Source organism: Hemicordylus capensis, chromosome 5 (genome assembly GCF_027244095.1).
Source record: "Hemicordylus capensis ecotype Gifberg chromosome 5, rHemCap1.1.pri, whole genome shotgun sequence".
Classification (NCBI taxonomy): domain Eukaryota; kingdom Metazoa; phylum Chordata; class Lepidosauria; order Squamata; family Cordylidae; genus Hemicordylus; species Hemicordylus capensis.
In genome coordinates, this window is record NC_069661.1 from 44,843,538 (window position 1) to 44,857,663 (window position 14,126).

The 14,126-nt window shown below is 45.4% G+C and overlaps 1 protein-coding gene across 1 annotated transcript in view; it reads right to left on the minus strand.

The window, feature by feature from the left end:
• Window positions 1–14,126, minus strand: part of PRDM5 (PR/SET domain 5) — a 177,789-nt gene that overhangs the window by 63,013 nt on the left and 100,650 nt on the right. Inside the window, exon 13 of the mRNA XM_053258589.1 lies at window positions 7,242–7,335. Within this exon, the coding sequence (XP_053114564.1) occupies window positions 7,242–7,335 (94 nt within the window). The remainder of the gene's footprint in view (window positions 1–7,241; window positions 7,336–14,126) is intronic.

The following is a 14,126-nucleotide window of genomic DNA, read 5'->3' on the forward strand; positions in this document are numbered from 1 at the left end:
GACTGCTACAAAGACTCCCAAGTGGCTGCCAGACAAGCTCCAGCTAAAGGTGACACAAGCAAAAGGACTTTTCTAAAAGATCAAACAGATTGGGCGGATTTATGTAGGGCAAGGTGATTCATTAGAGACTGTGCTATTGGCTTATAAAATATGCACTGCTTGAATATTTGTAAAAAAGAAAAAAGAAAATATTCCTAAAAATTCCTAAAAAATTTCCTAAAAGATTCCTAAAAATATTTCTACCAAAAAATCTCCATTATTCTCTCATCCAAAGGAAACAAAAATTTGTAGGGTTATCTCTAGAATTTCTCATCACTTGGAACTTTTACACAGGGCTTTTTGTTCGCATCTCCTTTGGAATGGAGGGTGTACCTTCACATATCGGCCAGATTTACCCCAAAGTCCACGTGAGCTATTTGAGAGCACTTCACACACGATTCGAGTTTTTCACTACACTTTATATATCTAAGGTTAAAAAAATCCCACCTTTTGTGTCAGTTTTTTGGGGCAACTTGGAACTCTTAGTAAAGCCTCACAGTAAACATGTAGTAAAGCCTGCTGTCTGAAAATGCTGTTGAGGCAGTGGGAAGTGCTTAACAATATGTTTTTAGCCTACTTTTCTTAAGGAAAGTAAGCTTATAAGATCACCCAGCTGTGTGTGTGTGCACGTGCGTGTGTGTCCCCACCTACCAACTTTGCAATGCCTGAACCAATGTGAACCAAAATGGGTACAGTTGTGGGCTACAAAGGGATACCTAACCAATTTGAACCAAATTGGGTACAGTTGTAGGGAGTAATACATAGGTACACATCAATGGCGTAGTTTGTGATGATGTCATCCACCCCAGTTCAAGATGGCGGACGCATGAATGTTTGAGGTGCAAATGGGCTAACCACTTAACCATGAATCACCTAGCCGATTGGAAAGAAATTTCCTACAGCTGAAGGGACACATAGGGATGGCTGACGGGCATAGTTTGTAATGATGTCATCCACCTCAATTCAATATGGCAGACGTGTGAACATTTGAGGCACATGAACTAATTTGTGAACTGCCTAAACTGATTTGGACCAAATTTAGTCCAGTTGTAGGGGCAGTGAAAGGTAAGTAGGTAGATTAGTTCTTACCAGAATAACTTGTTTACTTATTATGAACACAACATCAACAACATAAACAACCCATAATTATGAACAAGAGGCAACCTAGGCAAGAGCTCTGAGGTGACAGAGAGGAAGGTATGCCCTTACTCTGGTACCTCTTGACTACTTTGTAATACCACAGACTAAAAGGAGTAATCAACCCCCCATTAGTTGAGGAAAGGACAACCTCCTCTTTCTGTTCCTTTGACCTTCCAAAAGTTACTAGCTGGGTCAGAACAAAAGTACCATTTCAAATATAATATCTGAACACATTAGTCTTCCAGTTGGTGACATGACCAGTCATGGGGCCAGACATTAGATTATTGTTTAATATAAGACAGTGATTTATTATTAGATTTTGATGGCTATGCATGAGGCAAGGCAGATCCAAGCACAAGTCACAGCCGGTATATGTCAGTATTGAACGTTGGTTGCAACTGTAGGCAAATAATTAACCTCTTGGCCCATAGCTTCAAAATCTCAAATTGTACTTCTCTTACAATTTATGAACAACTAGTGGAATGTATGTCACAGTCAGAGGATTCTTTTGCTGAAGTAACCCCAGCTCCCTCTGACCCCGAGAAGCCATAAACCAAAAGGATATAGCAATGGAGAATGTGCTCCACTGTTTCAACTGACCCACAGAGAACTGTCTCTGTCATTCCAACACTGGAAGTCTAAATGACAAACCACAGAGGGCTATTAGGGTTATTTCGATAGTGCTGTTTCTTGGGTAGAAGTCCCAAGCAGTAATTGCAACACCCAGGAAGCGACATGCTGGTCATCAACACGTTATCCCTCCTCCCACCCCAAAAGGTGGCAAAAAAGCAACAGTAGCAAACATTTCCATGTATTAAATAACAATGGCTCACATTCTGTGCTGCATTAGTAGGAAGGAATGGAGTAGCATTCCCACAGAAATGCTGTACTGGAGCTCAGCCAGTGTGTTGCTGAGCAGACAAATGTGCACAGATTTTCACTACTCTCTCTTCCCTCCAAAAACAAGAATTTTTGACTTCAGAAATACATCCCTGAGGGCTAAGTGAGTACTAACTATTACGGTTGCCAACTAGGGACTTTATAGAGGACATGCAACTACGCGGGGGACCAAATGAACCCCCCTTTTATTTATTTATTTATTTATTTTTAACATATTTGTATACCGCCCAAAATGCAAGTTTCTGGGCGGTTTACAACAAAAGGAAGAATAGAAAGAATAGAGACTATTTGGGGACCAAACAACTTTTTTGCATGTGTTGTGGTGTACAATGTTCTGGGGAGCAGCTGGAACATTTTGTTCGCTCAGAACACTTTGCTCTCGTGAGCAGCTTCTCTTCCTCTGTCTCCTTTGCCTTTTTACAGATCATCCATTCAATGGGAAAGCCAGAGTGGAGATTCTGCTTCAGTGGCAGGTGGCAGAGCCACATGATGCAGGAGCACGGATAGGTGGGAAGCAGGCTCGCTTCCTTCATGTGGTGGTGCTTGTGGTAGTGGCCAGTATTCCCTCTAACAGGGATTCCCAGATGCTGTTGACTACAACTCCCAGTCCCAGCATCCCCAGCTACAATAGCCTTTGCTTGGAGATTGTGAGAGTTGTAGTCAACAACATCTGGGAATCCCTGTTAGAGGGAACACTGGTAGTGGCAGTGAGAAGTTAGCAGTTAGCCAACTAACTTTACTCAATTAGCATCTACCCCGGTGAGGAAAAAGGCACCTTTTAAAGTGGTGACTCTCTTCTATTTATCATGGGGAGAGCAACTGGCCCTATCCAACCCCAGCACAGCATTCCTTCAATGGCTGATGCTGGTGTTAGCTTGCATTTCTTTTTAGATTGTGAGCCCTTTCGGGACAAGGGAGCATCTTATTATTAATTTTTCTCTGAAAACCACTGTGAAACCTTCTGTTGAAAAGCCATATATAAGTAAGTGTGTGTGTGTATGTGTGTGTATTCGTAGAGATCAACAAGCGAGTGGAAGAGCTGCATGCACCACTGCACCAGCATGCAAAGAGGCTGGCTCAGTAGCTAGCCGGCGGCCATGCCTCAAGCTAAGAGGTGAAGCTGATGGCCTGGATGGGGAGAGCAAGATGGGTGGAGGGCAGAGGACAGTGTGTGTTGTAAAGCTAACAATCCACCATGTATTGTGTCCTGCCAAGGCACTTGCCAGTCCCTCAGGCAATACCAGGCAGACCACAAAAGAGGATATTTAATTAAGCTGCTGGTGGGCTCTCCTGTTTTGGTGCATTTTGGTGTGGGTTTATGCTGGTCTATGACCATAATAAAGATTGATTGATTGATTGATTGATTGATTGATTGAGTCATGTGGGCTGGCTTTAAGTCCATGATGTTGTTTCAGACAAAATGTGAACTTACATAACTGTCTTCCTTAACTGTGAAAATTGGTATTGTGCTGAATTAGAAGGTTCCAAGTAGGGGTGTGTGAGCCAGCCATTTGGCCAGCTCGGTTTGAATCCGGACCGGATTCTTGTAATCTTCAGAACTATTACCTTGTAACCTTCAGAAGAATCCTTTAAAGTAGGTCAGTATTATTATTACTCAATGCCATCTTAAGAAGGCATTAATGTGCAACGTGTCCATTACAGATAGGGTCCCAGATATCCCCCAGCCCCTTAAATACTTTCCCCTTAGCTTGCTGCTGACCCACAAACAAGGCTTCTGTGACCCGCTGCTAAGTCCTTATCCTCCTGCTGAGAACCACCATTTTAGCCTTTCCCAAAAAGAGGATTCTGTTTCAGATATAGAATCCAAACTTTCACTGAAGTAATCAGTATTCAGTCCTGGTTATAGTCAGAATTATAAACAGGACCAAACAAGTAAACAGCTTTAATCTTAACAGGTGGCCGTGAGAGATGGAAGCGATTAAGACTTATCAAACATATTAGGGAGCCAAGTGATTAAGTGCACATGTTCTGTCATCTTCCTGCAAGCCAAATTTGTTTATGCAAAACCGAACAGAATGTCATAGGAAGATGATTTGTTAATAAGCGCTTTGCATGTCAAATGCCAATCCTCACCCTTTTAAGTTAGAAACCAAACATCAGTAAAACACTCAGCAACTTGCCAATTACTTGAGTATGTAGTCTGGTAAACACAATGCTTCAGGGAATCTACTTTGTTCTGAAAACATTTGCCCACTACTGTATGTACAGTCAGATCTGTAGATAAGGAGAAGAACTTCATTTTGCATGACACAAATACACACAGTCAGTGTTGGAAGGATACAACAGTGCTGAGTGATTGTGCAACAAAAATAACACATATAGAAATGGAGAAAATAGTTGTAATCAAACAAGCAAACTACAGGAAACTACAAGGAAAGTATATGAAGTCAAGCTTCACAGGCAGAGGATGAAGCCGGAATCCTCTCAAAAGAATGAAAGGCATCATATATTGTTCCCCACAAATACTCAATACCTCCACACATTACATTTTTCCTACCCTCTGTGCAGCAAGAAGGTCCGGAGTGGGTGTTTATTTTGATGGAAGTAAATGATTCCAGCAGCCACTGCTTCTACCAGGCCAGTGCCAGTGTAATGGCAAAAACAGCAAAACAAAACAACTCATGCCACACTCTTTATCGTGTGCAAAAAATATCTCCATGTAGGCAAAATGTAACGTAAGAAGCAGCCTTTACTTTTGGTGCAAAGCTATCCAGCTTATATGCCCAGGAGGTCATGCACATGATCAGTATAGGGTGGGGAGGGTGGGTGGGGGAAGCGTAGGATTGAACCTACCTCCCCCCCCCCGCCCAGACAATCTGTGCTCTCCTTTTCGGGATACATGCCCAATTCTCACTGCTCCGAGCAGCATGGATCTCTGGAGGGTAGGAAAATGAGTCCCGGCCTCCAGGAATCCTAAGATCGTGTGAATCTGCTCGTGTGGTGCTTTGAGCGATTCCCTCACAAGCCTGGCGCTCTAAGTGCCTAGCTCTGTGACTGCCGAGCATTCATACGATCCCAGACCCGGGGTTGAGGGCATGCTCGCTCCCTCTAACCTCAGTTAAGGGCTGGGTTAAATAGTCAGGCCAGTGGGGGCAGAAGTGCCAGTGCTTCACACAAGCAGCCCAACCCAGACTGGGCTGCCCTAGCCTGGGTTGGGCTGCTCGTGTATATAGCCTCCAGGTGTTCAATGTGAAATCACTTGCTTTTCAGAAAAAAAAAGTTTGATCTTGCTTCAAAAACCCAGAAAAAGAGCTTCTATAGCCATCTGATGCCACAGGGGAGCTGTGTCCCTGTGTCCCATGGCTGCTCCAAGCTGAGCCAGAGTCTTGCTGAGCAGCAGAGCATGTGTGCAAGGTAAGTAATTTTCACTGTGCAGCCCTCAGAGCTGTGTTTCTGGAAGACAAAGAACACGAATGGAATAAGTCAACATAGCTCCCTCTCCCCCCATGCGGGCAAGACTCTGGTTGAGGCTGGAACAGCCTTGCTGGGCAGGGACACAACTCCCCTATGGAGCTGGATGGCTGCTTGACATGTCAGTCACTATCCTTAGGAACACAGGGAGCTGCCATATACTGAGTCAAACCATTGGTCTATCTAGCTCAGTATTGTCTTCACTCAGACTGGTAGCGGCTTCTCCAAGGTTGCAGGCAAGAATCTCTCTCAGCCCTATCTTGGAGATGCCAGAGAGGGAACTTGGAACCTTCTGCTCTCCCCAGAGCGGCTCCATCCCCTGAGGGGAATATCTTACAGTGCTCACACTTCTAGCCTCACTACACTGTGAAAGCAGAATCCTTATTCTAAGGAATCAAGTGTTGCTTCGATTAGAGAAGGAATTTTGAAACGGAAAAGAAAGACTGAAAAAGGGAGGGCAGGATCCAGACTAATGGTAGCTTCATACGTTTGCTGCCAAGTTGGTAAGGCAGGACCCCAGAGGTTTCTGGGGAGTGTGCACTCTCATCACACACGATGTCTGAACCCGCCCAAGTCTGGTTCACACACAGACGGAGTTACTGACTTCTTACCAAATTTACCCAGAGATTTGTATCCAAGGACTGAAGTTAGCTTGTCCAAGTCAGTAAATAGTTGGTTACTCCAGCTGCAAACTACGTTTAGGCAGGCTCAGATACAAGTACGATGAATATTTATACACCGCTTTTCAACAGAAGTTACCAAAGTGGTTTACATAGATCTAAATAAACAAATAAAATGGCTCCCTATCCCCAAAGGGCTCACAATCTTAAAAAGAAATATTAGACACCAGCAACAGCCACTGGAGGGCTGCTGTGCTGCTGATGGATAGGGCCAGTTGCTAAATAAAGAGGATCACCACTTTAAAAAGGTGCCTTTTTGCTCATTTAGCAGGGGATGACACACCTGTCACCTGACACACCTGACAGGAGCATGCACTCCCCTGGAACCGATGGCCACCACTTTACGAACTTGGTGACCATTGTGTGAAGCCACCTAAGTTATCAGTGACCAAGTCCCACTGAAATTAATGGGACTTAGGTTACTCATGCTGCATTTATTCCAGTTGTGCTTAGTCATAACTAAAGTAGTCTGGATCCTCTCCATAAGAAATTTTGCATTAGCGTGCTTTTATGGACAGTTTCTTTCCTAGAATTCAGGGTCTCGTATATATGGTCAGGAAAGAATTCTGGCACACGCACGCACGCACACGCACGCACACACACACACATACTGACTGGTAGAGTAACCTTTGGCGAATGTAGCTAACATAGCTTGATCATTTGAACATATCGAATGTATTCAGCGTGGGAAACATGGCTTTCAGGTCACTTTAATTCTACATATTGGCAAAAGCTTAAATTTTGTCCATGAGGAAAAAAACCAACTCCAGTATAATGAGTGGGATTTCATTTTGTATTACTAAGGCTTTAAACAGAATGTTTCAATTTAAGCTGATAAGAAACAGCAGGATTAACAAACACTGACTTTTATAGGGGGGGGAGTGTGAAAAAATGAAATAGTTTTACCAAACAAAACAAGGTAAAATTTTATTTTTCAATGAGAGAAATGGCAGGTATTCTTCAATACAGACTGACAAACCAGTCCTTTGAGATGTTGCTATTCAATTGCCTGCAAAAAGATTGTTCGTTTATTACAGAGTAATACTGTACCTGTATGACTGCGAATATGTACCCTCAGTGTTCCATTGCTTGCAAACTTCTGTCCACAATATGGACAAATTTTCTCCTTTTCGCCTGTGTGAGTCTACAAGAAGGGTAAGACACAGAATGAACCTTGTTGCAAAATAAAAATAGAAATCAATACGATCATATGTTTATGCTGCTGCTTCCAAGTTTAATTTGTTCACCTTCTCTTACACAGCACACCATAATATCAAACTCCAACTTTTAGAGTTTAATAATGATTGCACTTAAAGACTACAAAATTCCTAACCTAATCTTGCTATTCATTACAAAATAAACTAGGTTATCTGGCCTAACTAATGGCCAAATGAGTTTTTTATCCTTTAAATGGTATGGCTCATAAAAACTCAATTAATCTTTATTGGACCTTGAAACTGCTTGCGGCAAAAGAGAGAGGTCCTTGTTACTTCCATATTTGCACAATAGCATTTTTCAAAAACAGCAAACACTGGCTTGATTTCTTAATGATAGCCTTAAGTTTCATAAAATGACGGCATAGTTTAGAGCTTGGATTTCTGTCCAGTTCTACTAGTACTGTTGTTAAATAGTATTAAGAGGGTTTGGCCTGCAGAGCATTTTTCAAATTAAAAAATAAGGTTTGAGTGTTGTGAAAATTTGTGTGATGTTTACTTGTAACATTTACTTGCAACATTTACTTGGATGTTTACTTGTAACATTTATTGTACTTTTGTTTCAACTGGAGCCACCATTGCGGGGAAGGGTTCAAAGAATCCGGCTGCGAGCCACGGAAGGGCCGCACAAGCCTTCCAGAGTTCCTTCTCAGCCAGCATTTGCTGACTGGGTGCATTTATTTCCATTTCTCTCCCTTGCTAGACGGAGAGGAAGGGAAATAAATGCATCCAGCCAGCAAGCACTGACTGGAAATGAGCTCTGGAGGACTCATGTAGACCCTCTGGACGTGTGTGATGTCACATGTGTGTGATGTCACAAAAACATTGTGTGATGTCACAAAAACATGTGTGTGATGTCACATGAAAAGGAGTGTGTTCTGGTCTCCATATGGCCTGCACAAGCCCTCTGGAGCTCATTCCCAGCCAGTGCATTTATTCCCAGCTGGGTGCATTTATTTCCCTTCCTCTCCCTCCAGCAAGGGAGAGAAAAGGAAATAAATGCACCTAGCCAGCAAACGTTGGATGGGAATGCACTCAGGAGAACTTGTGCAGGCCCTTCAGCAATTGAGCCATGCCCACGTGTGCATAATGTCATGCACAACGGGCATCACTGGTGTGTGCTGTGTGTGCACAGCGGGGCCAATGGGGATGGGGCAGAACCCGGGCCTCCATTTCCTGGCTCCACCACTGGGCATAAGAAGAATATCTGTCAGACTGTAGACTGTAATTTATATTCAACGTAATGGGGGCCTGATCCAACAATCTTCTTGTCTTGACCTTTTTTGGATTCTAATGTGTATAAAAAAGTGTCCAGATCTAGTCAATATAAATTCAATGAAAACAATGCAGAGGAGAACTGTTCTTGTTTGGAGCAAGCACAACTTGTCCCCTTAGATAAGCAGGGTCTACCCTGATTGCATATGAATGGGAGACTTGATGTGTGAGCACCATAAGATATTCCCCTTAAGGAATGGAGCCGCTCTAGGAAGAGCTACAGGTTGCTTACTTGTAACTCTGGTTATTCGAGTGGTCATCTGTACTTTTACACAAATGGGTTATGTGCCTGCGCAGAGACCTTGTTGGAACCTAACAAGCTCAATTCTCCTGCTTTGGGCGGGAATCCCGCCCTCAGCCACTATATGCAGTTACGCCACTCCTCATCCCCTCAGTCACGGAGTCCAGCTTCAGTAGACCCCGCAGGGAGGACGGTGAAAGCAGGGGTGTAATGAGGGGGGCAGGCAGGGCACGTGCCCTGAGCGCCACTTGAGGGGGGGCGCAAAATGCCACTGGTTGCCCCGCCCCCCGGTGCCCCCGCCCCCAAATTTTAGTTTTTGGCGCCCCTGGGCACCACCGCGGCACCGCATTTTAGATCAGCCGCCGCGTGCTGCTCTGCCTCAGCCTGCTGCTGCATATTGGCTTGGCCGGGATGGACCTAGCACTCCCCCCGCCCCCTCACGCTTGCAGAGCGCACGTGCCATGCACGCTGTAAAAGAACGTCTGCTGAGTCGGCTGGCTTCTGCTTGGGAGTCGGGCTGCACAACTTCAGTGTCTCTTCAATAAAGTTCGAGCATATCCAGCAAGGTGTGTGTAATTTTTAAAAACCCTCTTCTTTTAATTACATTTAGGGGGGGAAAGGTTGAGGTGACTGCCTTGGGTGTTCTTGGGGGGGGTCTACCCTCACGGGGTGGCTGGGGGTGGTGGGGCACCAGTGGCTGGTGGCAGATGGCCTCCGCGAGTTGAGGTGTGTGTTGTTGAGTAGTAGTGTTGCTGTTTTTTTTAAAAAAATTCTTTAAATTTACTGGGGGGAGGGTGGTTGTGTAGTTCTTGGGGCTCAGGGGATGGAGGGCGGGTGGGCTGCGGGCGACCTCCCCAGTGGGCCACAACAACAACAGTAACTTTGGGAGTGTGGGAGGAGAGGCAGTGGTGCAGCAGAGAGCCTGCCTTCCTAGACTCCCCCCCCCCACTAGCTAGAAAGAACTTAGAGGAGCCGAAGGCTGATGTGGCCACCACTCAGTGGGACTTCTAACTCCAAGGAGCCTTCCCTTCCCTTCAGGCAGCATGGCTGGATTGTGGTCCCAGCGCTGCCTTCCCCAGCTAGGGGCTTCCAGTTAAACGTAAAGCAAAGGGTGGTGGGGAGGGTGTGGAGAGAAAACAGCTGGTGGTTGGGGCGCACACGTCTCTTCTAGAAGGAGCCTTCCTTTCTCCTCAGGCAGCATGACTGGATTGTTTGTGCTTCTCATGTGCCTCTGAGCAGCCGCCGCCATCACTGCTGCCTTCCTCGGCTGGGGGCTTCCAGTTAAACATAAAGCAAAAGGTGAGGAGGAGGGTGTGGAGAGGAAACGGCTGGTGGTTTGGCCGCGCGCGCTGCTTCTGAAAGCAGCCTTCGCTTCCCCTCAGGCAGCATGGCTGGATTGTGCTTCTCATGATGTGCCTCTGAGCAGCAGCTGCTGCCACCACCGCTGCTGCCTTTCCCAGCTGGGGTTTTCCAATTAAAGCAAAAGGTGGTGGGGGAGGAGGGTTGAGGAAAGGAAATGGTCCCTAATCCCCGCTCCCTAATCTTTTGGGGGGGAGGGGTCTGGCTGCGGACAAGTTACCTTGCATGTGCTCCGAGAAGTTTTTCTTTGCTATTATTTTAAACATTCTCAGAGTCTCAGGCTTGGTAGTGCAAACAGATCCCAGAAGAGATTCCTGACAACAATTAAACTCTCTTGGGTATAGGCAGGGGAAGAATTGTTTCATATCTGTGACCTGTTGAGGTGTGAGTTTTGGAAACTTCAGTGCTTATTCAACAGCTGCAACTCCAGCCAAATGCAAGGTTCTCTCCCCGCCCCCCAATAATATCACTTGTGGAGTTCCTTCACAAATTATTATTAATAATAATAAATATAATTTGTTTTTCAATTAAAAATTTCCCAAGCCATTTACACAGTATCGGTTGCGGCTGGAGGAGCAGAGGGTCAAGAGCAGGGCTGAAAGGCAATGAGGTAATGCAGGTTGTTTAATATACCGTTGTTTAATATAGCATTTATCAGGGGCTATTTGTTATTATCCTGTTTATAGTCATCCTATGCTGTATTCTCACAACAGCTTGGGAAATATCTTTCCTGTTGAGGACACGTGACTAGATATATGGCTAAGACATGACCCCTAGTACTTGCTTATGTTATGAGTGAATAGTACAGCAAACAGGAGACATACTGTTTATGATTATTTCAAGGGGAGTAATGTGGGGAGGCAAAGTAAGTGGGGAGGCAAAGTGTTTGCATATTTATCTATAGAATTGTCTTTATGAAAAACTGATATCAGTACCCCAATGTATTCTAGTTTTATACATGTGTGGGCACGCACCCAAAGTTCTAAAACCATCTGAGCCTTCTGCATCTTGGGGGGGGGGATAAAGTAAATGTTTGCCCAGTCATCTTATGCTGTATTTACCTTTTTAAAAAGTCAAGCCACTCCATCCTGCTGGCACAGAATCAATAATTGATCATCTGCAGCATAGATTAGCAATTGGTTGATTTTTGACACATCTAAATAAACTTTTCCCCTTAATAAATGCAGAGCTGCCACCGCATGGCCTGCCAGCCTGTTCTACAAGAAAAGAGGTCCTCTTGTGGCTATGGCAAAGTGTTAGGTTAACAGTCCAGCTTCCTTTTCTAACACCACACTGCTGCTTGGCAGGCCTACACAATGCTGCAGGTTTGCCAGTATAACCCCCTGTTGGAGAACTCCCTCTACTTTGTTTTTGCAGTTGTTATTTTTACATTTTATATCCCACTCTTGCTCCAAGGAGCCCAGAGCGGTATACTACATACTTCAGTTTCTCCTCACAACAACCCTGTGAAGTAGGTTAGGCTGAGAGAGAAGTGACTGGCCCAGAGTCACCCAGCTAGTTTTCATGGCTGAATGGGCATTTGAACTCGGGTCTCGCTGGTCCTAGTCCAGCACTCTGGCCACTACACCACGTTGGATTCTCTTGTTCCAGAGAATCTGCAAAAACAGATGTTTATCAAGCCTCTGGTGAGTCACCAGTTGTGCTTGGACAAGAGTCAAAACACCCCAAGGCACAGTGGGTTATATATACTTCTAATGTACAATCAACTGCCAGGGGACTTGCCTTGTGACACACTCACTAGTTGTGACACACTCACTAAGTGACTTTATACCATGTGGGATTTTCACTTCTAAAACACCGGAAGCCTGCCACTAAATCTTGCTATCTGAATAGCTAGAAGGATTCTATCTCAGACAGCAAGACAATTTGCATCAGTGAAAGCAAGGAAGGTGCAGTTATAATTTTCAGGTATGTCATGATTTGTTAATTAAAAGTTTAACGAGCTTGACTTGTATTATTGAGCTAATATTATGGTAAAAGAAAAGTTTTCTGAAAGATGGGTGTCAGATGTTTGGACAGAGGGGGCATGGGGGGAGACAATTTCAGTGCTTGTCCTAGGCGCCATTTTCCCTAGTTCCCCCCTGTGTAAAAGTACAGATGACCACTAGAAGAACCAAAGTTACAGGTAAGCAACCTGTAGATCTTCGGTGTGGTCTCTGTCTTTTACACAAATGGGCGCATAACAAGCTAGCACCCAAGGAGGAGGGAAGAGACAGAAGCAATATGTAACTGTCAGAATAATTTATTTCAGAAACAAGTACATCAACTGAAAATGGATTGCAGGACACTCCTGCCAAATACAGCATCATTCTGTGCCCTGGCATCAATAGCATAATGATGGATAAACGAGTGAGGTGAAGCCCAGGTAGCTGCCTGGCAGATAGCGTCCAATTGGACCGCACAATCAAACGCGACAGAGGCTGCCATGGACCTAACTGAGTGCGCCTTAACGGTCACAGGCAACTGCTTATGAGCTAATCGATAGCAGAGTTCAATTGTGGAAACTACCCATCTAGACAGGGATTGGGTTGAAACTTGAAGACCTTTATGAGGCCCATCATAGAGAACAAACAAGGAAGGAGTTTTCCTCCACTCAGCAGACCTCTCTACATAAAAGGATAACGCCCTTCGAACGTCCAAACGATGCAACCTTCACTCTGCAATCGAGGAAGGGTTCTGGAAAAATACAGGTAAAGTGAGCGGCGACCAACGGTGAAACATAGAAAGCACCTTTGGAAGACATCTGGGCATCGGGTCTGAGTACAACCTTGTCCTTGTGGAACTGAAGGTACGGTTGGTCAACACTCAGGGCCCACAAATCACTCACCCTCCTAGCGGAGGTAACGCCCGCCAGAAAGGCGACCTTCCAAGTAAGGAGATGGGGTTCAATTGAAGCCAAAGGCTCAAAGGGAGATCACAGCAGACCAGCTAAAACCACAGACAGATCCCAGTCTGGTGACTTAGCAGGATCGTCTGGCAAAACATGGGACAAGCCCTTTAGGAAACTTTTCACCACCGGGTCCTTAAACCATGAAGGCTGGGTTGGGGGGAATGTGCCACAATGGCAGCCAAATGTACCTTAAGGGACGAAAGCTTTAAACCATTCTCCTTAAGGGACAACAGCATGTGTTTTGTACAGAAGGATTAAATGCATCAAACTCATGCAAAGAAGCAAACGAACACTAACGGGTCCATTTATGATTATAGGACTTCTGCGTGGACTACTTTCTGGCTGCAACCAAAACTTCCTTCAGTATCAGTGGGAAGTCAACAGGACCTTCCAGGCCGTCAAATGAAGGGGCCGAACATCCAGGTGGAGCACCCCTCCCCCCTCCCACGAGAGCAGGTCTGGTAGGGTGGGAAGGCACAACCAGTCCACCACCAACCACCTCAGGGCCAGAAACCAAGGCCTCCTGGGCCACCATGGGGCTATCAGGATGGCCCTGGCCCAATCCACCCTCAGTTTGAGCAGCACTCTCGGAATGAGGGGAAACAGAGGAAACACATACAGTAGAGGATACACCCAGGATAAGACAAAGGCATCGCCTAGAGAGCCCTCACCTTTCCCTCCCCTGGAGCAAAAGAGGGCACACTGGGCATTTTCCCGGGAAGCAAAGAGGTCCAGAATCGGGACTCCCCATTTTACAAATATGTCCCTGAGAACATCTCAGTCCAAGGCCCACTCGTGGGAGACCACCGTCATCCTGCTCAAAGTGTCTGCCTGAACGTTCAGGGAACCTTGAATGTAGATCGCCTGAGGAGGCACCACATGTGCCACGCATCAATGCCAGAGGCCCAGAGACAGGAACAGAAGGATTCTTGAAG